This window comes from Mangifera indica, chromosome 3 (assembly GCF_011075055.1).
Source record: "Mangifera indica cultivar Alphonso chromosome 3, CATAS_Mindica_2.1, whole genome shotgun sequence".
Lineage (NCBI taxonomy): Eukaryota > Viridiplantae > Streptophyta > Magnoliopsida > Sapindales > Anacardiaceae > Mangifera > Mangifera indica.
In genome coordinates, this window is record NC_058139.1 from 19,771,616 (window position 1) to 19,796,809 (window position 25,194).

The 25,194-nt window shown below is 31.3% G+C and overlaps 2 protein-coding genes across 2 annotated transcripts; both read left to right on the plus strand.

Annotated features, from left to right (window-relative positions):
- The first annotated feature begins 8,873 nt into the window (after positions 1–8,873).
- Positions 8,874–9,329, plus strand: LOC123211614 (proline-rich 33 kDa extensin-related protein-like). Its single transcript, XM_044630410.1, has one exon. The coding sequence runs from the start codon at positions 8,874–8,876 to the stop codon at positions 9,327–9,329; it is 456 nt and encodes a 151-aa protein (XP_044486345.1).
- Positions 9,330–24,173: 14,844 nt separating this feature from the next.
- LOC123211615 (early nodulin-75-like) lies at positions 24,174–24,890 on the plus strand. The gene has a single exon (XM_044630411.1). It carries the CDS (start codon positions 24,174–24,176, stop codon positions 24,888–24,890), a length of 717 nt encoding a protein of 238 aa, XP_044486346.1.
- Positions 24,891–25,194: the final 304 nt, after the last annotated feature.

Consider the following 25,194-nt stretch of genomic DNA (forward strand, 5'->3'; position numbering starts at 1 on the left):
AGTCGATATATCGTAAAACGGTGAAATTCGAAAAAATGAAACTGAAATTCGAATTCTAAAGGTTGAAAAACCCTAGAACGGCAATAATCGAAAAATTCTTCAGAAATCTGAAAAGTACGAATCGATTATCGTAAACAGTAAAATTCGAAAAAACGGAACTGAAATTCGAATTCTAAAAGTTGAAATACCATATAATGGTAATAATCGAAAAATTTTTCGGAAATTTTAAAAATACAAGGTCATTACATCGTAAAATGTGTCCAAGAGGCACAAAAATCGAGAAACTTAATCTAAAATTCTAAAACTACGTATTGAAAAATCTTAAAACAGAAAAAACGGATATAAAATTCGAAAACTACGTTTCGAGAAACCCTGGATGTGAAAAATATCAATTTACCCCATGATAAAATGTCTATTACAAACAGGTCCAATATTTATCCCTTGCCTCTCATAATTTTCGAAGTTATTACCACCCCTGCAGTTTCAAAATTGTTAATTTTCCCCCCAATCCACTGTGATATGGCAAATTTCAGAAACGCCTACAGTGGACAAACAATAACAAATGGATCCCTAATATTTTTAAAAAGCCACTTAACCCCCCTAACCACTGTCACAGTGGGTTGTTCATCTTTACAGTGGAAAACACTGGTCCACTATCGCACTGCCGATGACTTCCGATGCAAATTTCGGCCAAACATCGCTCGTTTCAGCCTCCAATTTCAACATAAATCGAATCTAGATATGCTTTAACACAAAACCCCTCAACCAATTTAACAAAAACAGCCAAAAATCAAAACATATTAAGCAATGTTCAAACCGCAAACCCTAATATTTCAAACCGCAAATTCTCACTCAAATCTCAATAATATGAACAATAACTTGATTCAAACAAGATCACGGAAGATATACTAACCTTCTTGACCATTTTCGGTTGCGGGAGAGCAAGAAAATCGTCGGAAATGGCTTCACAGTGGGCCGACAGTGGAGCAACAGTGGAACGCGGTTCACAGTGGGAGAAAAGTCTATTTTTTTTTTATTTGCACAGTGATTATGGGCGTTTTACAGTGGGAATTATGAAATTTTGGCTTGTTTATATATAGGGGTAGTTTAGACATTTCACAAATGTTGGGCATTTTTGCTTAAATATGAATTTTTTGGATAATTTCGCTTAAACCCCTTTACTTTTGCCTATTTTTAATAATTTCCCTATGTTATACTACTGATAAGGTAGCCTTCCTTCTATTCGGATTTTATTCACTAAAATAAATTAAGCCTAATGTGGTAGGTTCCTTCTATTCATACTATGATATCCTAGAGAGTAGTCGGTGCATCTTATCTCGAAGTTTGGGTGATTGAGACTATGGTACAAAACAAGAGCTAGCATGTGTATCTATTCAACTAATGACTCGTGACTAATTTGCTCTTTCGAGAGGGTGATTACGACATGTCATCGTTTTTTACCTAGCAAAGTTAAGGGAAATTTTAAAAAATGGCCAAAATGCCCTCCCATTAAGCAAAAATACCCAAAATCACTATTTTCAAGCCAAAATGCCCAAAATTACTGTTCCAAAAAAAAAAATGCCTATAACTTTTTTTAATACCAAAACTACCCTTCCCCTCATATTTATATAACTCTCCCACTTACTATGGGGTTTTAATGTAATTTTAGATAAATATGAGAGGTTTTTGGATATTTTACATTATAAAGGCATTTTGATATTTATTTATTTATTTCAAACTTTTTCTAAAATATCAAAATTACCCTTCTCTTCATTTATATAACTCCCCTCACTCATTATGGGGGTTAAAAAATTTTAGATAAATATGAGGGGTTTTTGGATATTTTACATTGTAAAGGCATTTTCATTTTTCAACTTTTAGAATTCGAATTTCAGTTCCGTTTTTTCGAATTTCACCATTTTACGATATATCGATTCGTATTTTTCAGATTTCTGAAGGATTTTCCGTTTGTTGCCATTCTAGAGTTTTTCAACTTTGACAATTCGAATTTCAGTTCCGTTTTTTTGGATTTCACCGTTTTACGAGATATCGACTCGTATTTTTCAGATTTCTGAAGGATTTTTCGATTGTTGCCATTCTAGGGTTTTTCAACTTTTACAATTCGAATTTTAATTCAGTTTTTTTGAATTTCACCGTTTGACGAGATATCGACTCGTATTTTTTAGATTTTCGAAGGATTTTCCGTTTGTTGCCATTCTAGGGTTTTTCAACTTTTAGAATTTGAATTTCAGTTTTGTTTTTTCGGATTTCACCGTTTTACGAGATATCGACTCGTATTTTTCAGATTTCTGAAGGATTTTTTGATTGTTGCCATTCTAGGGTTTTTCAACTTTTACAATTCGAATTTCAATTTCATTTTTTTGAATTTCATCGTTTTACGAGATATGGACTTGTATTTTCCAGATTTTCGAACGAGATCTTGACATGCTTATACTCAATTTTGTTTTTTATATGATTCTTCATTGTTATACTTCAGGTTTATGTAACCGATATATTTTTATTATTGTTTTAAATGTGTAATTGTATTGTCATTTGATGTAATAAATTTAGTGTTACTTTATTTCAGTATTACTTTATTTTCTCTAATTGTTTCAATTGTGTAAATGTTTGAGTAATCATACGTTTTTATTGTTTTTTCATGATAAGATTATTTAAAAAATGAAATCAAATACGATACACATTCATATATAACCACAAATAAAGTATATCATACACATATGCACATACAATAAATATATACATCTAAACATAGGAATAACGCTAAATATATACATCAATATCCCGCAAAATTTGGTTTCGGGTAAACGAAGGAAGGACCCGAAACATGTCCTCTCAAATAGTCGCAGCTGTCGAGGGGTCAATGTAGAAGAAATCTGGGATAATGCAGTACGCTGTGCACGAGATATCGCATCTGCCCGGAAGTGTCTGGACTCGTCGGGAATGCGCAGCTCTGTGTCAACCCGTCTTCTTTTGCGAGAAATATCCTGTAACAATCACATAAAATTTGTTAGACATTCATAAAAATAAATATGTAAACAAATGTATTAGTGAAAAAAACATAAAAAGATGAGAAATACTAAATAATTAAAAAGGAAATGACAAAACTTAACAAATAAGAACTGAAATTCGAGTTCTATACGTTCAACTGCCGTAGAATGTTAACAATCTAAAAAATTATCATGAAATGACGAAAAATAGAAAAAACGAAACTGAAATTCAAATTGTGTAGGTTGAAATACCTTGAAGTGACGATAATCAGAAAATTGTTCGAAAATTTTGAAAATATGAATCTATACATCCTAAAATAGTGAAATTCAAAAAAACGGAAATGAAAAGCGAATTCTATACGTTGAAATACATAAAAGGCACGATAATCGAAAAATGGTTCGAAAATCTTGAAAATATGAATCGATATATCCTAAATTGGTAAAATTTGAAAAACGGAACTGGAAATCGAATTCTGTACGTTGAAACACCTTAAAGTGACCATACTCAGAAAATCATTCGGAAATCGTCAAAATACGAATCGATATATCCTAAAATGGTGAAATTCGAAAAAACGTAACTGAAATTCGAATTCTATACGCTGAAATACCTTAAAGTGACAATAATTGAAAAATCGTTCGGAGATCATGAAAATACGATTTGATATATCCTGAAATGGTGAAATTCGAAAAAATGGAGTTGAAATTCAAATTCTATACGTTGAAATACCTTAAAGTTACGATAATCGAAAAATCGTTCGAAACTCATGAAATTACGAATTCATATATCCTAAGATGGTGAAATTCGGAAAAACGGAACTGAAATTCGAATTTTATACGTTGAAATACCTTAAAGTGACCATACTCAGAAAATCATTCGGAAATCGTCAAAATACGAATCGATATATCCTAAAATGGTGAAATTCAAAAAACGTAACTGAAATTCAAATTCTATACGCTGAAATACCTTAAAATGACGATAATTGAAAAATCGTTCGGAGATCATGAAAATACGATTCGATATATCTTGAAATGGTAAAATTCGGAAAAACAGAGCTAAAATTCGAACTCTATCAGTTGAAATACTTATGAAAGTCGCTAACCGAAAAATCATTTGAAAAATTGAAAAAATCGATTTGATATATCCTATAAATGAAAATATCGAAATATTAAGTTGAAATAACGTCGTTACATCGTAAATTGTGTCAAAAAGCACCAAAATTCGAAAACGGATATAAAATTTGAAAACTACACGATCGGAAACCGTGGATAAGAAAATTCGCAATTTAACCCCTCGTAAAAATTCTTTAATGATTTATTAGGTCCTAATCGGACTTAAATAAAGATTTTGTACACATAATTATTTTGCTTTTTCAGGAAACTGGCATGCAATTAATGTGGCATGCAATTAATGTTGAACTGCTAAAAAAGAGAAAAAAAAAAAAAGTCAAAAAGTATTTGCTTTTTCAGGAAACGGACATGCAATTAATGTGGGTGCCTGGAAACAGAACAATATCCATAAAACCCCCTCTTTTGAAATGAATCTTCCGGCTCCCCAAGGTTTTAAAAAATCCACTTTACCCCCCAACTAGACTTGCAAAGGATGCTGCCGTGGGAAAATTCGTCCTGCCGTGGGAAATTCCGTTCCCACGGCAGACTGCCGATCCATTCGGCAGCCAATTTTGCTTCATTTTTGGTCGTTTCAACCTCCGATTTTTACATAAATCAACTCTACACATTGTATTACATAAAACCCCTCAATCAATTCAACAAAAACAACCAAAAATCCAAACATTTTAACCAATATTCAAAGCGTAAACCCTAAACTTTCAAACCCAAAATTCTCAATCAAATCTCAATTATATCAGCAATAAATTGATCCAAACAAGATTACGGGAGATATACTAACCTTCTTTGTCATTTACGGTTGCCGAAAAGCTTCAAAATCGACGGAAATGACCTTTACCGTGGGATTGACGTGGGAGGAGGAAAACTTGTGGAATTTTCGTGGAAATGTACAGTAAAAACAGAACTTGCCGTGGGATTTTCGTGAAATTTTGGTGTGTTTATAAAGGGGGCAGTTTCGTAATTTGGCTTTTCCCACGACAACCTACGAAATTTCAAAAAAACCCGACGTGGGCTAAGAATTTCCCCGACACCCCAATGTGTTAAAAAAGCCAGTTTACCCCCCCCAAACCCATTGTCCATTCAACTGCCGTGGGAGAATTCGTCTTGCCGTGGGAAACTCCGTTCCCACGGCAGACTGCCGATCCTTTCGGCAGCCAATTTCGGCCAATTTTTGGTCGTTTCGACCTCCGATTTTTTCATAAATCAAATCTACACATTGTATAACATAATACCCCTCAATCAATTCAACAAAAACAACCAAAAATTGAAACATTTTAAGCATTATTCAAACCGTAAACCCTAAAATTTCAAACCCAAAAATCTCAATCAAATCTCAATAATATGAGCAATAACTTGATCCAAACAAGATTACGGGAGATGTGATAACATTATTTTCCATTTTCGATTGCCGGAAAGCAAGAAAATCGACGGAAATGACGTTCGCCGTGGGATTGCCGTGGGATGTGGAAAAAATTCGAATTTTCTTTGAATTGCACAGTGAAAATTTGCTGTGATTATATATGGGGGCAGTTTCGTCATTTCACAAAACATGGGCATTTTTGCTTAAACCTGAATTTTTTGGGCAATTTCGCTTAGACCCCTTTAATTTTGCCTAGTTTTTAAAATTTCCCCAAAGTTAAAGTGCATAAATAATGCTTTTTGACCTAACACATTGGAAAATGATGGACTATGTTTTTTTTTCTGGTAAATTAACAAGGAAACAACGAATTGCCTACCAATTAATAGTCCTTAATCAATCGAATAAGGTATTCAATTATTTCTTTGGGGCGACCAAAATGGTTCATTTTTTGTTAATTGAATTTGGTATAAAACTCACCGAGAATAGATATTATATCATTAAGCATTGATACGTGAAGTAGTAGGGCACTCTCATATTTGATCTCATCCGGCTACGGGACGAGATGCCTTTGCCCCACGTTAAACTTTTAAAGTTAGTGTGTAGGCCCTAAATGGGGATCCCCTTCACCCTTTGAGATGCAAAAGTAACAGAAAATTAGTATGGAACTAAGGAATGATATTCCTTAGTTGTATCGTTAATATAGTAATCTATTAGAAAACATTTTAAAAAAAAAAATGACATAAATGGAAGCTATCCCCCACGTTCCTATAAAAGGACATGAACTCCTCTTAGTTTTGCATAGCTTCAGAACTTTGATTCAAAATGTCTTCCAAATATTTACTAGTATTGTTCCTTTTTGGCGTAGTTCTATTCACCTCCACCTCACTTGCTGATCACCGCCATGAGCCTCCAAAAAATGAGCTTAAACCACCAGAGCATAAGCCACCAAAAGACAAGCCCCCACATGGACACATGTTAGTAGAGGAGACTGAGAACTCATCCAAGCCTAATTTCCCAACTGACTAGTACATTAATTATTGTACAAATAATTTTGATTATGTATTATATTAAATTAGGTTTAATAGTTAATTAAATATTTTATATTTGAGTTGTTATATTAACTTTCAATAAAAGATCCAAAAAAAGTATTAAAATTGTTATAATATATTACTGTATTTTTAGAAACGTATTATTAATAATGTGTCATATTAAACTCATGTATATACATTCCGTATGTAAATTTTAGGGACTTTTTTTACAAATTTATTTTTTATTATTCGTCGTATCACCCTCGTATAATTTACGTACCTTTTTTTTCTCATTTTTGTATTTACTAACTAGGGTTTGAAGTTTTATAAGTAGAGCTTTACATTGTCTAAGCCCACCAAGGGTTATAGTTATCAGTTTCCTATAATGCATGATACATACCTATAATACAATATTATACGGATGAAAAATGATATGCATCATAAAATATGTCAAATTAATACAATAGAGCCTATTATCAATATGAATCGATATATTTTTTAAAGAAAATAATAATATAGTGTGGGTTCATTTGAGAAAATTTAAATTTTTAAGAGTATTTATGATATTTTTTAAAATGATGATATATAAATTAAGTTTTTTACTATTTTTTTAATATTTTAATATTTTACCTTTTAAAAATCATAATATACAATATTATATGATACTTGATACGGCAGCTAAAATGGTCTTACTGGGGCAACATGAAAACAAGCCTATGCATCGGAACCGACAGGTTTCTGCCTCTTGACACCAATCACAGTCGCAGCATCCATAGTTCCACTATGTAGGGATATGCTTGAAATATTCTATTGGCAAAGGATTCGATCATGGTGCCATTAGTTCAGATAATATAATTAATTAAGAGTAAATTTTAATGATTTGATAATTTGATAAGTTTTTCATCCCATTGCTTTAAAAGTAAATATTGGCAATTTGATACAGCCTTGTGACGAGGCCACAAAAATGAAGCTTGACATCTATCACAAGCCAGATCGAACCAAATTAATCTTTTTAGTTATAGTTCAATTTCGTTTAAAAAATAAGTTAAATTTCAGAGTTGAACTCAGTTCAAATTCAAACTAAATGAATCCGACTCAAACTAAGTTAGTTTTAAAACTTAAACCAGTTCGGTTTGGGTCCATGCCTAGCTAGTTGCAAATTTCAGAAACTATGGCCTAATTTCCATTTCACCACAGTTTTCTCACTAAAACTTACACCAGAAAGCACGCATAGAAATGGAACTTAAGTTGAGATGAAAACTTTACAGCTGAAACTACTCATCTATATCATATTATTAGCACTCTGCTAAATTTACAAATAGTCAATTACGTATATGCCTCTTATTTCGAATTTCAACCACAAAACCGGCTACATTCAGAGCATATTTAGAAATGAACTCAACTTTTGCTCTCAATCATTCAAGTTTTCATTCTTTTATTAAAAACTTGAAGAATGAGACAAAAGCAAATATTTCTTTTCTTATGTGTTGGGTTGGGTTGTCACTAACTCAACATATATAATATAATTTTTTTATCTTATTGTAAGCAAATAACATGTATACGAAGCAAAAGATAAATTAATTTACCTTTACTGTACTGCTTAATCACTTGTAGAATCTTTAATGCTTATGTAGCACTGGGTTTGGTTGGTGCTTTCTACAACATAGTTTTTGAATTAGGGATTTGGAAAGCTTAGAGAAAATTGCTGTAAAGTATTGTTGACAGTTTGACGCGTTTATAACTTTATGTGAAGATAAATTTTAAAAATTTAAATTAAATAAAATAATTTTTAAAATCGGTTTTATTTGGATTTAATTCGATAACTCATTTTTGAATTTGACTGCCCAATTTGGTCTATCAATCCGTATTGTTAATTTTATCAATATTTATTATGTTGTATAATACGTATGTTGTATTAGATCAACTTTTAATGCATTTTAAAATACACATCATATATCTTATGATATTAATTACCATAATCAAAAGAATCTGAGTGAGCTGTTGCAGTATTATGTATCTAGAACAACATAATATATATCAACTCTGTGTATTAACATATTCTATCTTGTTTTCTTTTTCATCAAAGCATAGGAAGAAGATAAATGGGAATTGACTAGTGCAGAGAAAGCAGGGGACCCATAGTATACTTAATCTCAACCCTTGCTAAAAATTCAAACTTTTCAACTGGGTGCGGGATCCATGCGAAGAAATTTATCAATCTTAGTATTTAGGTCTTCAACAACATACCACAAAAGAAAAACAACACGTGTTGTTCTCTTATTGGGCTTAGCTCATTATAAAAGCCATGCAATTGCTCAAGTTTTGCACCCAGCAAACATCAACTTAATTAAGATGAGTAAAACTTTTTTCTTGCTTGCCTTGTTGCTCCTTGGAGTGGTGCTTTTCACCACTCCCACTTCGGCCGATCAAAAACCACCCGGTGGTCACAAACCACCCGATGGTCACAAACCACCCGGCGGTCACAGACCGCCTGGTCACAAACCACCTTCCACGGAGGAGGAATCTGCAGAAACCTTGGATGTTAAGCCACCCACATACAAGCCACCACCAACACACAAGCCACCTCCTCCGAAGCACAAGCCGCCAACTCCCTTTGATGAAGCATCTAAGGAAGTGGAGTCAATCCCTGAACACGAGCCAATCCACAAGCCTCCTCCTAAGGGCAAGGGTGAGAAGCCACCACCTGGCCACTACCCTCCTGTCGAGAATATTGAGGACTCACACGAGCCACCTGTCCATAAATCCCCTCCAAAGAAGCCACCACACAAGCCTCCAACTTCCAACTGATGACATGAAAACCAAGCTATCTACCTTGGTTAATAAATGTATCATGTAGTAAGAAATTAATAAGATCTTTTAATGATCCATCCTTTTTATGAACTAGTCATTATGGTCCTCAACCTATGTATGCATGTATCTTCTGTTGGTTCATCTACGTAAGTTACTGGATGTATCGTTTGTATCAATTGGCTTTCAGCCATGTAAAATGGGCATGCGTTTGGCTCTATTTGTGTAAAATTTCCAGTTAGTACTGCTTGCTGAACTAGTATTTGCTTTTGGATGTAAACAAACATTATATCAGATTATCTTCGCTTTCATATATCTTAACTCTAAGAATTCCAAGTAACTAGCGGGAGAATTTGAAGAGAAGCACGAGATAAATGTTTAAAAAATGTCAAAATGCATGAGGAAAATGACATGCATGGTATTGAAGTTGGTGGAAGAAGAGGAGATAAAGTTAGGTTTAGGTCACTTAAATATATTACCAACTTATTCACGCATATTATTGGTTTACAGTTTAGAATTTTTTTGTTGATTAATATTCTATAGATTATTATATTAATATACTCTCCCAAATTTACTGTCTAATTTCTATAGAATATATTATTTAAGATAATATACCAATTTTAAAAATATAATATAATTTTATTTGAAAAATAACATTCAAAATACGATTTCAAATGTCGATTACAACTCATACAATACAAAGAACAAGAATCAGGTGATATGTATAGTCCAATTCTTTTCCAGAAGGTGTCAAAGGGTCAGTATCGAAGGTGAGAAACGGAGAAAAGCCATTGTTAGGTTTGTCAAACTTTTCACTAAATCTAAAGCTATAGTGCATTGTCGCCATATAAGATAATTCCCGAATTGATTATGAAAGATCTTTAGAAAACGACACGTCATATTGCATATATATTTATATATATTATAATATAATTTTGTATTATTTTATTTTAATTTAAAATCATTGAACCATTTAATAACAAATATAAGTATATATTTATTTATATATTTAAAAAAATATTTATAGTTTTATAAATATATTATCATTGGCTAGAATTGTGGTGATTATCTGGTCCAATTTTGCTTCTTCCTTATCTTATATTGGTACTGGTTAGTGCCACTGGAAATGGAGTGCACTATCATATTCACTAGCCTAATTGTCTTTATTTTTATAAGGAAAATCTTTTCTTGTCCTTGTCCCATTTCTGATATGGAGATGACGAGGAAGTCAACAAATTTATGGGAAATTCAAATGTAAAAGTTTAGGAAATACATAAAAGGCCAAAAGACTTATTCCCACCCAAGGTATAGTGAAATCCCAACTCCCACCATCCAAATTTTTAAAAACTTAAACACCTACCTATAATTTGAAAAATTAATAATTTATCCCCAAAATTAAGTTAGGATTAAGGATAAAATCGTTATTTAACAATAATATTTAAAGTTTATATCATTTTGCCTTTTTAATTTGAAAAACTAACAGTTTTCTCTAAAATTAAGTTTTGAAATGTGACATTTTTCCCCTACCTAAGGTTTCCAATTTCTCCGACGAATTTCTACCCAATGATGGCCGATCTCTCTCCCTCTCGATGTCGTCTCTCTCTCTAGTGTTTAATATCGGATTGACAATGTTTGAATTCGATAAAATCCAGATGAAATTCAAATGAAGAGTCAAAACTTTTCATTTGGATTTTTGTCGTTCAGACTAAGTTGGCTTCATCTAGATGATGATGATGGTCCAGTCGAGACCGATCTCCTCGTATGGACAGTCGTCATTGTTGTCTAGACAAAACCGACTTCATTTGGACGACGAAGATCCAAAAGAAGAGTTTCGACTCTTCATTTGGATTTCATCGAATTTAGATATCATCAGTTTAATATTGAGCATCAATGAGGGGATGGGCTAAAAAGTGGATGAGTAAGAGATACATTTATCCTCATTTCTGATTGTGAGATTTTAATCATCCTCATTTTCATCCTCGTCTTGTCCCTAACTATGAGAATTCTATCCATCTCTATCTCTTCTTCGTCTTTATTAGAAAATCCCCTCATCATCCACAAAGTGCGGTCCAAAGACCTAGTTTAGTAAACTAAATTGCTATCTCCAAGTCCAAGATTTACGTCACCAAGATTTGCAGTGTCACTTGTAAGTAATTGGTTCGTTAATTATTAATTTAATATGTACCTAATAACTGCTGGCTATCAAATAATGTAACTTCGACATAGTATAAACCTTATTACATGTTACAAATTCTGATGTATTATAAATTAATGTATTAGTTCATGCCAATGGATAAACAAAGAAAGGAAAGTCGTGGATAGATGTCATGCAATAGCCACTTGGACAATATATCATACCTGCCCCAGGTGCAGATTTAGCTAAATATTCAAGATTGGCAGCTATCATTGAGTATATTAATTGTCAGTAGTGACAGATTCCTCTTCCATGCCTAAACCGAAAGAAAAATTATTCATTTTCACCGTGGACTCCATGCTTTGTTATCGATGATGAAGAATTTTGACAAGCTTTTGAAACTAAACGTTCTTATTTCATTAAAAATTGGAAAGATATATTTAAAAATAGAATAAATTATCATTTTTCATCCAAATATGTTTGCGGAAACCACAATTCTGACACCTTAGCGGTTAAACTACAAACTCTTACCCAAAACAGGTCCATTCGTAGAAACTAATTGTAAAAAGGCACAAAAGTTATTTAACTCTTCAAAATTAAAAAAAAAAAAAATTGGCCAACAATGGATTATTAGGATGCACCTAGGCTAATGCGAATCATGTCAAATCTGATCAAATTGTTGATGATCACTTTTATGATCAAAATGAGATATTAAAAAAAAATATTTGGGATGATAGAGTAATTTATATGCCTAATATTGTGATAAAACCCTTTTCTGTTAATGAGTTATGTTTTGACTGAAAATTTGAAATTTAAAAATTCAAAGGTGAGAACTGTGATATCTCCAAACATTGGGTGAGAAATATAATTTATTCTCAAAATATATTTTTCACGCTCACTATTATATATGTTTTCAAATTTTTGGCTAAGCACTGGAGAACTAGAGTTACAGTAAAGTGTTATGTTGGAATTCACGGATGACATTAATTATTCATTATCTTAAGTTCCTTTCTCTTTCTAAAGATAATCATGGGAATTAACAAGGTCGATGAAATTGGTATGCCGTACTTGGAAAATTTAAAGCCTGTTTTTGACAATTCACGGATGACATTTAGTCACTTAAGTTTACCTGGTCATGTCCGTCCAATTGATGCTCTAGTTGACAATTATTAAATGGGAAAAGCACCATTTCTCACCCAAATTTTAGTCTAATCTCAAAAATATACTCACTCATGATGAAAAGTCCAAACACTCACTTAAAATTTAATCTATTAGGACATACTCACATATTTTTTGTTAGGGTTAAGGGGCAAATTCGCTATTTTATCAATAATATTAAAATAATTAAAATTTTATTTCATTTTCTCCCTTTAATTTGAAAACTAATATTTTTCCCCTAAATTAACTTTTAAAAAATTCACTTTTTCCCCCCAAAATCCAACCACTTTCTCCGATGAAAGCCAACCCTCGACGGAGGAGTTTTCTTCCAGAGGCCGACCTCTGGACGATGATTGTCATCCAAGGAGGACTATTGTCGTCTAGATCTGGAGGACGAGCATCGTCCATTCTAGATGACGGAGAGTCATCTATTCTAGATGATGCTTCGTCGTACATTTTGGACAACAAGCGTCGTCCAGAGAATGGATGATGCTCCGTCGTCTAGTGAAGGTCGATGAGCATTGTCTCGTCACTCTCTCTCCAGCCACGTCGTTGTCAGTGGGTAGAGGATGAGTGAAAAAAATTAGGGATTTGATTGGGTGAAAGTCACTTTTCAAAGTTCAGGTATGGGTGTAAAAGTTAATTTTTAAAATCGAAGGGGAAAAATAAATAAAGTTATATAACTTGAATATAAATAGTAAAATAATAGTTTTACCCCTACATTTATCAGAAAACTTAATGGCTATTTAGAGATGAATAGGTGTTTAGGTTTTTCATCAGGTATGGATATACTTTTGAGATTGGGCTAAAACTTGGGTGGGATATAGTCTTTTTCCCTTATTAAATTAATTTCTTTTGAAGTGATGGTCACTTGCGTTAAGCATAAGTTGAAATATTTTATGGCTGTTAGTTAAACTGCATACAAGTATCTTTCCAGGCGTTACCACTTACAAAATTTTGTTTAGTAATTGTTAAAACTGATGTGATTATAAGAGAGGATCAAGAAAGGTCCAGTGAGCCTTTTAAGTTTTAAACATTTTTGTTGCATGAAAACTCCTTGAATGAATTTGGACAGTTTTGTTACTGTAACTCTCCTGTTAACACATAAGTATAAAGTATGGCTTAAAGAGGAAAACAAGAAAGAAAGATCTTAGTCATATGAATAACAATTCAGATGTTTAGCTAGTTATATGTAACAAGCATTTGACACTTTAGACTAGATAAACTTTTTTTGAGAATATGAGTTCAACTCTCTTCTAATAATATATCAAGATCAAATTATTCACTTATCTAATTCAGTAGTTATGAAATTGGTTACTAGATTCGGAGTTTGTTCTATTCAATATGGTTAATTTTAGTCCAATGTGACGATCTAATTCAGGTAGGATGTCTCGTTAAAAAAAAAAAAAACTTTATCTTAAGTGAGATAGCTCCCAAAAAAATATAGTTATCCTTCTTTGGCAATTCTTCAAATCAAATCCTTCTCATGGCTTGTAACCTTTCGTGCATGTTCTATTAGAACGCTTTTTTAGAGTTGTTAATAACATACATTACACAAAAAACTAACATTAGCGAGAGAAAAATAAAAAATAGATAAATACCTAGTGGTTATAAGTGTAATTTTTATAATTTTAATTATCAATTATTTATACTATTAAGAAAAATAAATAAATTTATGACTTCTTGTGAAAATATTTGTTAAAAATCCATTTTTCGTCATTAAAAAGTTTTAAAAGTATTCTCGTCATTAATACTTTTAATATGGGAAGCTATAACAACAGACAATGATGAGATTTTTCTAGTCATTAAAATTTTTTTATGACGGAAATAGATTTATAACAACCATTTTCCTCTTGTAAAAGTTATAAATTAATTTAGCTTCAACGAAAGTATAGATAATTGTCACTAAAATTATGAAAATAATATTTATAATGATAAAATATTTATCTACTCGTTATTTTCTATTTACTAATGTCAGTTTTTCTTTTTGTAGTGATAATCGCATGGACATGAGTTCATGAGTAGTGAGTTGAACAAATTTAAAAACTTTCTTGTGTCAAATTCGCCCACCTCTAATTATTCTTATTAGAGTGGATTACAAAGTTGATTAGTCAATGCTAACCATTGTTATCATAGTTTTTCATGTGCAAGACTTCAAATTATGAACATAAGTTGGTAACAAAAAATTACAAAATAGTTTAATGCTAGTAGTAGAACCCCTACTAAAAATACTAAGGTATAGTCAATCTTGATGCATGCACCGCTCCCCAAATGTCTTCTAGAAGACAAACAAAGTCCATGACCTAGTAACCCTAGGCAAAGCATCCTTCCTAAGACTCCCTGTAAAAGGATGGCAATGAAAACCTCACATTGTCATTTCTTTGTACATATTATTGACATAACCTACTAATGGTTCATGTTATTAAAAGGTTGAAACTTATCATGTAGGTATCTTTCAAGATGTGGAGTTTAAATTGTCAAAGGCAAACAACTTACGTTGTGGAAGTGTCCCCTTGCAAAACACTTCTTATTTTTAGAGTGAAGATATCCTTTAACCTCAAGTAGTCCACTCTCTCTCCTTGCACACTGTTTCAAAGCGTGTCCTGATTTACATCATAATATCATTTGAAAATATGTAGTTTATCCTCAATTTATGGCTACTCTCAATGTGTAGTCCTTGATTCACTCAATGAATTTGTCTAATTGATTCTCTAATTCACATTTATTAAATTAATTTCTTTTATAGTGATGGTGACGAGTTAAACTAAAGTTGAAATACTTTATGACCGTTAGTAAACATGCAAACAAGCATCTTTCAAGGTATGATTAGTTATAAAATTTTGTTTAGTAATTATTATATGATAATACAAGAGGGTCAAGAAAGGCCCAATGAGCCTTTAGATTTTAAACATTTTTATTATATATTAAAACTCCTCTTTGTCGAAACAATACTTCTAAATGTCATTTGTTATAATTATAACAACCAATCTATAATAAGGATAAGAAAAAAGCAGTTTTTGTAACACAAATAGCAAATTGGATGTCCAACTTCATACAACTAGCTAGCATTGGCACCTTAGTATCACATAAGCTTTGTATGGAAAGCCATAACTTAGACCTTTGTAACATAAATAACAAATGAGATGTTCAACTCAATAATACTACCATCCAGCATTTCGAATTCAATAAACTTATCCTTAGACAAAATAGCTCTCAAGAAAATCTAGTGTTCCTGCAACAACAATTCTCTAAAATCAAGTCATTTTCAAGAGATGTCCTTTATAAAACTCTGTTCATGCTATATTGGAACATTTTCTCAAAGTTGTTATTAATATAACCAAAGATACAAACTTTTGAATAACAAATTAGACCAAGCTAAATTTTTTTTTTTATGTTCAATCCATATGTACACCTCTAATTATTCTCATTATAGTAGATTAAAAAGTTGATTAACCAATTCTTACAGTTATTATCATAAATTATCTTGAACAAAACTTAAGATCGCATATGTCAATTGAGGATGAGAAATTGCAACTTAGTTAATTTTTTTCTTATTCTTTCTGCATTTTATTGTTATTTAAACCTTCACTTTGCTGCATTTCATTCCTAATAACATCGTCATATTGATTTCATATAGCATCCGTATAATAGGCAGCTGAACATGCATTGCCTTCTTTGTCGTTTCCTACTTCTAACATGGAACAGCATAAACAAACTTTCAAAATATTGGTGTGTGTGTGCGCATATATATATACATTGAACATGCCAATTTGAAATGTAATAGCCCTCTTTACTTTAAGTCTCATTCATTAAAATATTTCCCACCTATAATTTGACGGGGGCACCGTCTGTACTAGCCTCATTGCATGATTTTCAAAATATTCTGCTTCATGTAATTTCGTGAAAATTGAAGTCATCATCCTAGATATGAAATCGAGAAATTAGCAGAATTATTAAATGACATATATAGATTATACATCTATGTCATGAAAATTGAATGGGAAAAAGTCTTTATTAGATTAACATTTTCATCTCTTTATTAATTGTAATCACACCTTGTCTTGCTGTAGATGCTAGATGTTGGTGTAAAACCTCTTAATTTATAAATACATTATATAAGTTTAAGAAAACCTAGTGGTCTAACCAGAAAATATCCAATCCTTTCACTTGGAAATCAAAGAGATGTATGGACACTTCAAAGTTCATTAGCATAGAATTTTAAATTAAATTGAAAGAATTTATTTATTTATTTTAAAATTGAGTCCGACCACTCTTTTGAGATTGTATTAATCATATTGAATAAATCAAACTCTAGTCTAATAATAAAAACATAATCCAATTTTGGAAAGTTAACCAAAGTGGACAATTCAAGGCTTATGGAAAACAATGGAAGAAGTTTTCGATTCGAACGAAAGTTACTTTAAAAAAGGTGAAAGAGAAGGAAAGAAGTCTACATCGGGGAGGAGGAGATTCCTCGACCTCTGCCAAATAGTAAAAGTTTTCAACTTAAAGGGAATTTCAATTGGTCCTTTCACATTATCTTTTTAAAAATCAACTGGAAAAGATCTCAGAAGAAAATTATCACATGTGCATGGGCATGTTTGGACGAACTAGTTCAGTACCAGTGATATAAAAGACAAATGAGGCTTACATAAGTGATGACGATGGCTACCTCCCTCGTGTCCAATAAAAGGATACTCAATCTTCTAAGTTATCCACATGCTTTGAAAATGTCTTCCAAACACTTGGCTGTGTTGTTCCTTCTTGGAATGGTGCTTTTCACAAGGAAACCTTGTGGGGCAAAAGTTAATTTTTAAAATATAAGTTAAGTAGTTTTTAAAGTTTAAGTAAGAAAAGGAGATAAAATTTTATTTTTTTAATATTATAGGTTAAATAATAAGTTTTTTTAATTAGTGAATATTTCAATAGTATAGATTAACAAATGGATATTTGGTTTTTTAAAACTTAATAAGAGAAAGTTTGATAATGAATTAAAATTTGGGTGGAAACAATTTTTTGGCCAAAAATATATAATTTTCAAAAAAGAAATCTATCCAAAAAATAAAAAGAAAATGAAAAAAGGAAAGGTCAATCTGACATACTGTTGTTTGCATTCAGATACCCTAGTCAGGGCAACCATTTCCAGACAAAAATTTTGGACAAGAAAATTAAGGTCGAAAATCACGTAATTAGCAAGTCTTTTCGCCACATTCAAAGGAGATGTTTCCTTGCATTGATCTTCGATTTCAGGTTTAGCTCCATTATGCAGCAAGGAATTTTATAACAAGGCAAAAATGAAAAGATTTTTTTTTTGTATTATTATCAAATAAATAAATATATATATATGTATATATGTATGTATGTATGTATGTATGTATGTAATGGGCTCCTTATAATCCAAATATTCTACTTCATCATCTCTTTAATTATACTGCATAAAATGCCATCTCTCAATGTAATAATGAAAGAAAATATGTTTACAATCAAAGTCTTTTCTTATAATATGAACTTCTCCTAATTCTAAAGATTTCTTTATCTTTATTAATTCTTTTTTTTTAATATTAATCTCTAGTAGCTTCTTTTCGTATGTTAAGAAATCATGACAAGGAAACAGACAATTAAACCAAAAGTCTAATATCTCAACTGTATGGACCCAAGTTTGTTTTTTGTAAGAATTTCTACTGACAGATATTGCACAATGACATGTGTGATGACGAATTCTGGACCCCTTTCTGAAGACCAATTTGATTCATTCACATGTGGTTTGCCCACGTGAAACGTTCTATAATATATGTTATACTACCGATAAGGCGGTCTTCCTTCTGTTCGGATTTTGTTCACTAAAATAAATTAAGCCTACGTAGTTAGGTTCCTTTTGTTCATATTAGCATGTGTATCTACTCATGTTACTGATTTGCTCCTTTTGTTCATATTAGCATGTGTATCTACTCATGTGACTGATTTGTCCTTTCAATGGACCGATTACGACATGTCACCATTTACTTAGCGGAGTTGAAGTGCACAAATAGCCTTTTCACCTAATAAGTGACGGAACCACCAAATAATTTAGCAAGTCTTCTTTCTTTGTGTGAAGTGGAGAAAATATATAGCTAGACTGACATTTGCATGTTTTCAGCCAATCTGCACGCTTAGTCACAGGATAATTAAATTCTAAAAATGCCTGTAGATAGTCTACGGTTTTCCATAGTTCCCGCTGATTGAATCAATTGAAATAAACTAATTATAACTTAAAAATAAAATCCCTTTTTCCTGGTACGTCCAATCACTGAACTCTTACAAAAATTTTGCAATTCACAAGCTATCATACTATATACAAAACTGACTAGAGAAGTAAATTATATTGATTAACTCAAAGCAGATTTCTATGGTTATTAAGAAAGATAATAAAGGTGGAAGGATAAAATTTTTTTCTTCCTACCTCTTGCACTAGTGCTTTTACCGTCATGGTAATTAGAATTGTCATATATATATATATATATATATATATATATATATATATATATATATATATATATATATATATATATATATATATATATATATATATATATATATATATATATATATATATATATATATGTCGATCTCTTAACTAATGCAATTATGTAAGCCACAAAATTTTGTCTAGACAGCGTATAGGTCTTTGAAACAGTCCAGTATAAAATTTGGAACTTCTTTTTTATAAATATTATTAATGAAAGACCTTAAAGATCTTGTCTTGTAGCCGGATGAGATATAATGTGCGGGTGCCCTCCTACTTACGTATTCATGCTTTTATGTATAAATATATATTACGTATTCATGCTTTTATATATATGTATATATATATGTATTCCGAATTTTACAGTGGACTGTTTCAAAGGCCTATGAGTTATCTGGACAAAATTTTGTGGCTTACATAATTGCATTAGTTAACAAAGGATTAAAGATTCCTTGGGTGGGTGGAAAATGATTTAACTTAAAGTAAATTTAGAAATAAAAAAGTTTGATTAAAATCCAAGAGGTCAAGCTACGAGTTTAAAGAAAATATAGATGGTGATGTATCAAACGGGATGAGCAGATGAGTAAAAGTAGGTGATTCAATGGATTTATTAGTTGTGACTATTATTTTAAATCTTTTTCTTTAAGGTCCAAGACAATATAGAAGGTGGGGAGTTATTGTATTTTCAAAACAATTCTGATTTAATACAAAACTTTTCTCTGCTTCTCCCATTCCAAATATCTATTTATCGTATAAGAACTCTAAAAATTCATTAGTAGACAATTAAGTCCATTTCAATTAAAATTGATAATTTTGGTATCGGAGATTGAATAAGAAAGAAATTGTATGTTTTTATTGTGTATATATAATCCAATATTTATAATATAGAGAAATGTCTACAAAAAAAAATTAATATTCTAAATTAGAGCTAATTACTATAACTAAATTAGAGTCTAGAGCTAATTATAATCATTAAAGAGTAATGTTATGTGCATAAACGTGAACATATCACCACATGATTGAATAATTTTAAATTAAAAATAAAATAATACTCAGTCACATGATATTATATCATTATCGTACATAAAATTGTGTACATAGTTTTATTGATTATTAAATTAGAGTCGAAATTAGAGTAATACAACTAACATTGTAACATCTTCTCAAACTCAAAACGGTTGCACTAAAACAATTTTGTGTTTAGATACCAATTCTAAAAAATGACCTGGTGAATGAGTTTTAATGAAAATGTCAACGATTTGATTAGTGAAGGAAACAAATTGTAGTGTTATAGTGCCTTGTCAAATGAAATGACAATTGGTCTTGATGTGGTTGGTGCACTAATGAAAGATATCATTGTGGGCAAGTTTAATTGCACTTTGGTGGTCACAATAAAGAGTAACGAAACCAGTGTGAACAACACCCATATCCCTTAACAACCACGAAGCTAAAGAAGCTTATCAATAGTATATGCAATAACTTTATATTCTACTATGATACTAGAGTCGAAAACTATTGTTTGTTTCTTATTTCATCAAGAAATCAAAGAGTCACCTAAAAGAAAACAAAATCCAGTAGTAGAACACTTATCAGTTGGATCCTCGACCCTATCAACATTTGAATAAGCATGTAACTATAAGGAAGAATGAGTTGCAAAGTGTAAACTATTAAAGATAGTTCCTTTAACATAATGAAGGATGTGAAGAATGTTTGCATAATGAGTAGAGTGAGATATAAGCTGACTAACAATATGAACAACATTCACTATAATATTTATTAATAATTTTTTTGTGGCATTTGATGAAAAACCACTAAAAAATATGATAAATCAAAAAATTAATAACTTATTGTGACATTTATTATAATTGACGTTATAAAAATATTTACTGGTATTTTTGTTATAACATTCATATTAAAAGTCACTAAAAATCATAATAATTTATTATAATATTTATAATAATTACCACTACAAAAATACTTTCTTATTATATTAATTGTAAAATGGTATATTGAAATATATTTTTGCCTAAATAATACATTGACATATATTTCTGTCTGTCTGTATTTTTTATAATTATCATTGAATAATAGAGATAAGGTCAATAGAGATAAGGTTTTGATTTGATTTATTAAGAGATATTGTTTTAAGAAGAAAATTATTGCTTTCTTGGTTTTTTAAGAGAAATTGCATGAGGGAGAAACGTTATTGCTTCAAGAAGAACATTGAGGGATTCCAAGCAAAGTTTAATTTCTTTTATTAATCTAGTAATTTATTATATTAAAAATGATATTTTGTTAAGATTTATTCAACTGGTTTTCGATTAATTTTAATAAAAAATTTTACTTTTTTTATTTTATAAGTTTGATTGTTTTCACAAGTTTTAGGGTTTTGTATAAGTTTCAATTGGTTAAACTTTGTTTTTTTTTTTTTTCAAGTTTGAGTTTCAATTTTATATAATATTTCTGTATTTTAATATATTTCTTCTACTAATTGAGATTATTTCTATTATCTTTTTTATTTTGGGGTAATGTTGTGGTTTTACAGCATCTTTAATATTTGTTTTCCTTTGCACATTAAATCAACTGGCTTGTTGGTAGACGTTGCTGGTAACTTGTTTGATAGCTCTTCTTTTTATTTTTATTTTATTAATTTTTGTTTGATTTTAATTTTTTTTTCTTTTCTAATTGTTTTTTTAACCTTAGGTAGATCTAAATTTCTATATTTTAATGATATTTATGCTTTTTGATATACTTGATATTGTTTTAAATTGATATGTGGTTTTTTATTTTGAAATTTTTGGGTTATAGTCTGAACTAATTTGTTTTAATTATATTCTTCTAACATCAAATTTTTTTAATCTTTTTTTTTTCAAGGTGAATAATTAAAAATGGAATAAACATATATTAATGACAAAAAAAAAATTTAGACTATTATAAATGTCACATTAATTTATTGATTAAATTATTTGGAATTTTTGTGGCAATTGTAATTGTCATTGTAAAAATATTATTTAATGAAAAGATGATATTTTTGAGGTTTTAGTGGCAATTGTAAATGCCATAAATAATTGTCACTGTTATGATTAAGTTTTAGCAGCAATTATTTTGTTCTTATGCCCATATTGCAAATAATTGCCACTAAAACTTATAGTGATACAACATTTAACGACATTTGTTCAAATGCCTATAAAAATAGACCAAACTACTAACTAACTTTTTGGTGTGGTGATGAACAATATCAAGTCTAGTGATAGTAAGATAGACCAAATTGTCAACCAACTATTTGTAGTGCGTAGCATCAGAAAGAATACTACCATCTATTAGAGTGAGATGAATATTAGACTGAAATCGTCTAGAAGTGATCTTATTATCTATCAACCCTGCTCGAGAGATGAGATCAAATGTATACTTAACTTAAAATACATAATAACCATCATACGAAGGTGATATCAAAAAGTCAAATAATTGTTACATGACACTTTTTAAACATGTCCTAAATTTCCTTTGCATATTCCTAATAAACAATTCTTCATAAATTGCAGGAATTGATGTATTTTAAAACTACATAATGATTTGGTGGTTTTTGCAATCTCATTCTTCAAGACATTCCCCATATTTAACATCAATTTTTTTTGTACCTTAACTAGGGTCTTTGATACCCCTAGTAATAAATTGTATGTCTTTATTGTGTATTTACATCAACATACAACCCAATATTTATAGTTTAAAGAAATATACACAATAAGAAATAAAATCAATATTCTAAATTAAAACTAATTACATTCACTAAACTAGAGCTAATTAAAATAATTAAATTAGAGTCTAGAGCTAATTATAATCACTAAATTAGAGCAATACAACTAATATTGTAACTTCACATGCGTATACTCTTTAAGTTTGTGGACAAAAGTCTCAAATGCATACTAAACCTTCACCTGCGTTATTCAACAAAAGCTACTATATATTATATCATGTAACTCTTTTCCCTTCTTTTAGGAATCTCTTTAGCATATTTGTATATATGTATGACTTTGATGTGTACACATTTTTCTTATATGTTTACACATTGTTGATTTTTGTGTAAACATTTTGATGTGTCCACACTAAGATTTATACCCGTCCCTTTAAGCTGAGCAAGTGGACATGAATGTTATTCTTTCTGTTTGGCTCTAAAATTATAGTGTTGCTTCTCTTTGTTTTTCCCTTTGTAGGTTAGCTTTGTGATTCAAATCATGGGATACGATATTCTAACAGGTTTTTGAAGGGAGTACAAGATCAACAATGGAAGGGATTTCAGTTCATTATTCAAGTGGAACTTAACAAGCTGAGTGGAGACACTCAGAACCATTTCATATTTTCATTTCAGATTTGTAATTGACAATTGACTATTTGTTTTAGTGATTTGATTTGATCTATAATTAGTCCTATTAATGTAAATTAAAAGGGATCTTAATTAAACCATGAAAAAATAGTTGGGTTACTTCTAAAATTTCTGTTTTTCTATTTTGCTATAAGTGTACAGTTAATCAAACCCTATCACAACTTTCAGCCTAAATAGATGTACATGAGTACTTCGAAAAGTTAATTAATCGGTGTAGAGATTAAGATTAACTTGGAGATTTATTACGAAAGAACCAGGAACATAACGCCTTTTTGAAAGAAATAGGAACATTTTTAATTGATAATTCAATGTTCATAATAAAGAATGAAAGAAGTTCCCGGTTCCACTGAAATTTTCTTTAAAATCGTAAAAGAGAAGGAAAGAAGTCTACAAAGAGGAGGAGGAGATTCCTTGACCTCTGCCAAAATTGTAAAACTTTTCAACTTAAAGGGAATTTCAGGTGGTCCTTTTCACATTAACTTTGAAAAAAGCAACCATGAAAAGATCTCAAACGAAATTTCTTTCATGTGCATGGGCATGTGTGGATGAACGAGTTCAGTAGCAGTGATATAAAAGAGAAATGAGGCTTGCATAAGTGATGACGATGGCTAGCTTCCTCGTTCCCTATAAAAGGTCACTCAATCTTATTAGTTTTCCACAAACTCGAAAATGTCTTCCAAATACTTAGCTGTGTTGTTCCTTCTTGGAATCGTTCTTTTCATCACTTCCTCACTTGCTGATAACCATCACGATCCTCCCAAAAATGAGCATATGCCACCAGAAAATAAATCACCAAAACACAAACCACCACACGGACACATGTTGGTAGAGGAGGTTGACGACTCACACAAGCCCAACTTCCCAAGACATGGTGGAAAGGGAGAGAAGCAACCACCCCAGAAGCCTCATTTCCCAGGACACGGTGGCAAGGGTGAGAAACAACCGCCGGAACACAAGCCACCGCATGGACACAAGTTGGAGGAGGAAGTTGAGGACTCACACAAGCCTAATTTCCCAGGACACGGTGGCAAGGGAGAGAAGGAACCACCCCAAACGCCTAATTTCCCAGGACATGGTGGCAAGGGAGAGAAGGAACCACCCCAAACACCTAATTTCCCAGGACATGGTGGCAAGGGAGAGAAGGAACCACGCCAAACACCTAATTTCCCAGGACATGGTGGCAAGGGAGAGAAGGAACCACCCCAAACACCTAATTTCCCAGGATATGGTGGCAAGGGAGAGAAGCAACCACCCAAGAAACCGTATTTCCCTGGCCACGGTCGCAAGGGCGAGAAGGAGCCACCTAAGCACAAGCCACCAACTCATGGAGAGAAGGAACCACCACCCTACCACAAGCCACCCTATAAGCCTCCATCAGCCAATTGATCAGCGCCTTCATATATATCTATATGAATTTAGTTATATGAAGAAATAATAGACCATGCAAATCATATAATGACTTCTTGAGAGTAGTGTTTTGTTTTGCGTATCAATTACTACTTAAGAGGAGTGTTATTTGTTTTGCTTTGGTATATTTTAGTGCTTATTGTCGATTGGCTTGTAACTGATGAGCATATTTGTTCATTAGTTTGCTCGTCTTATGCAATCATGTAGATTATTCGGTTTTTTTATATATTTGGGATTTTCTTCTTTTCACTATTTGCATTTTTTTTAATCTTTTAAGGATTCA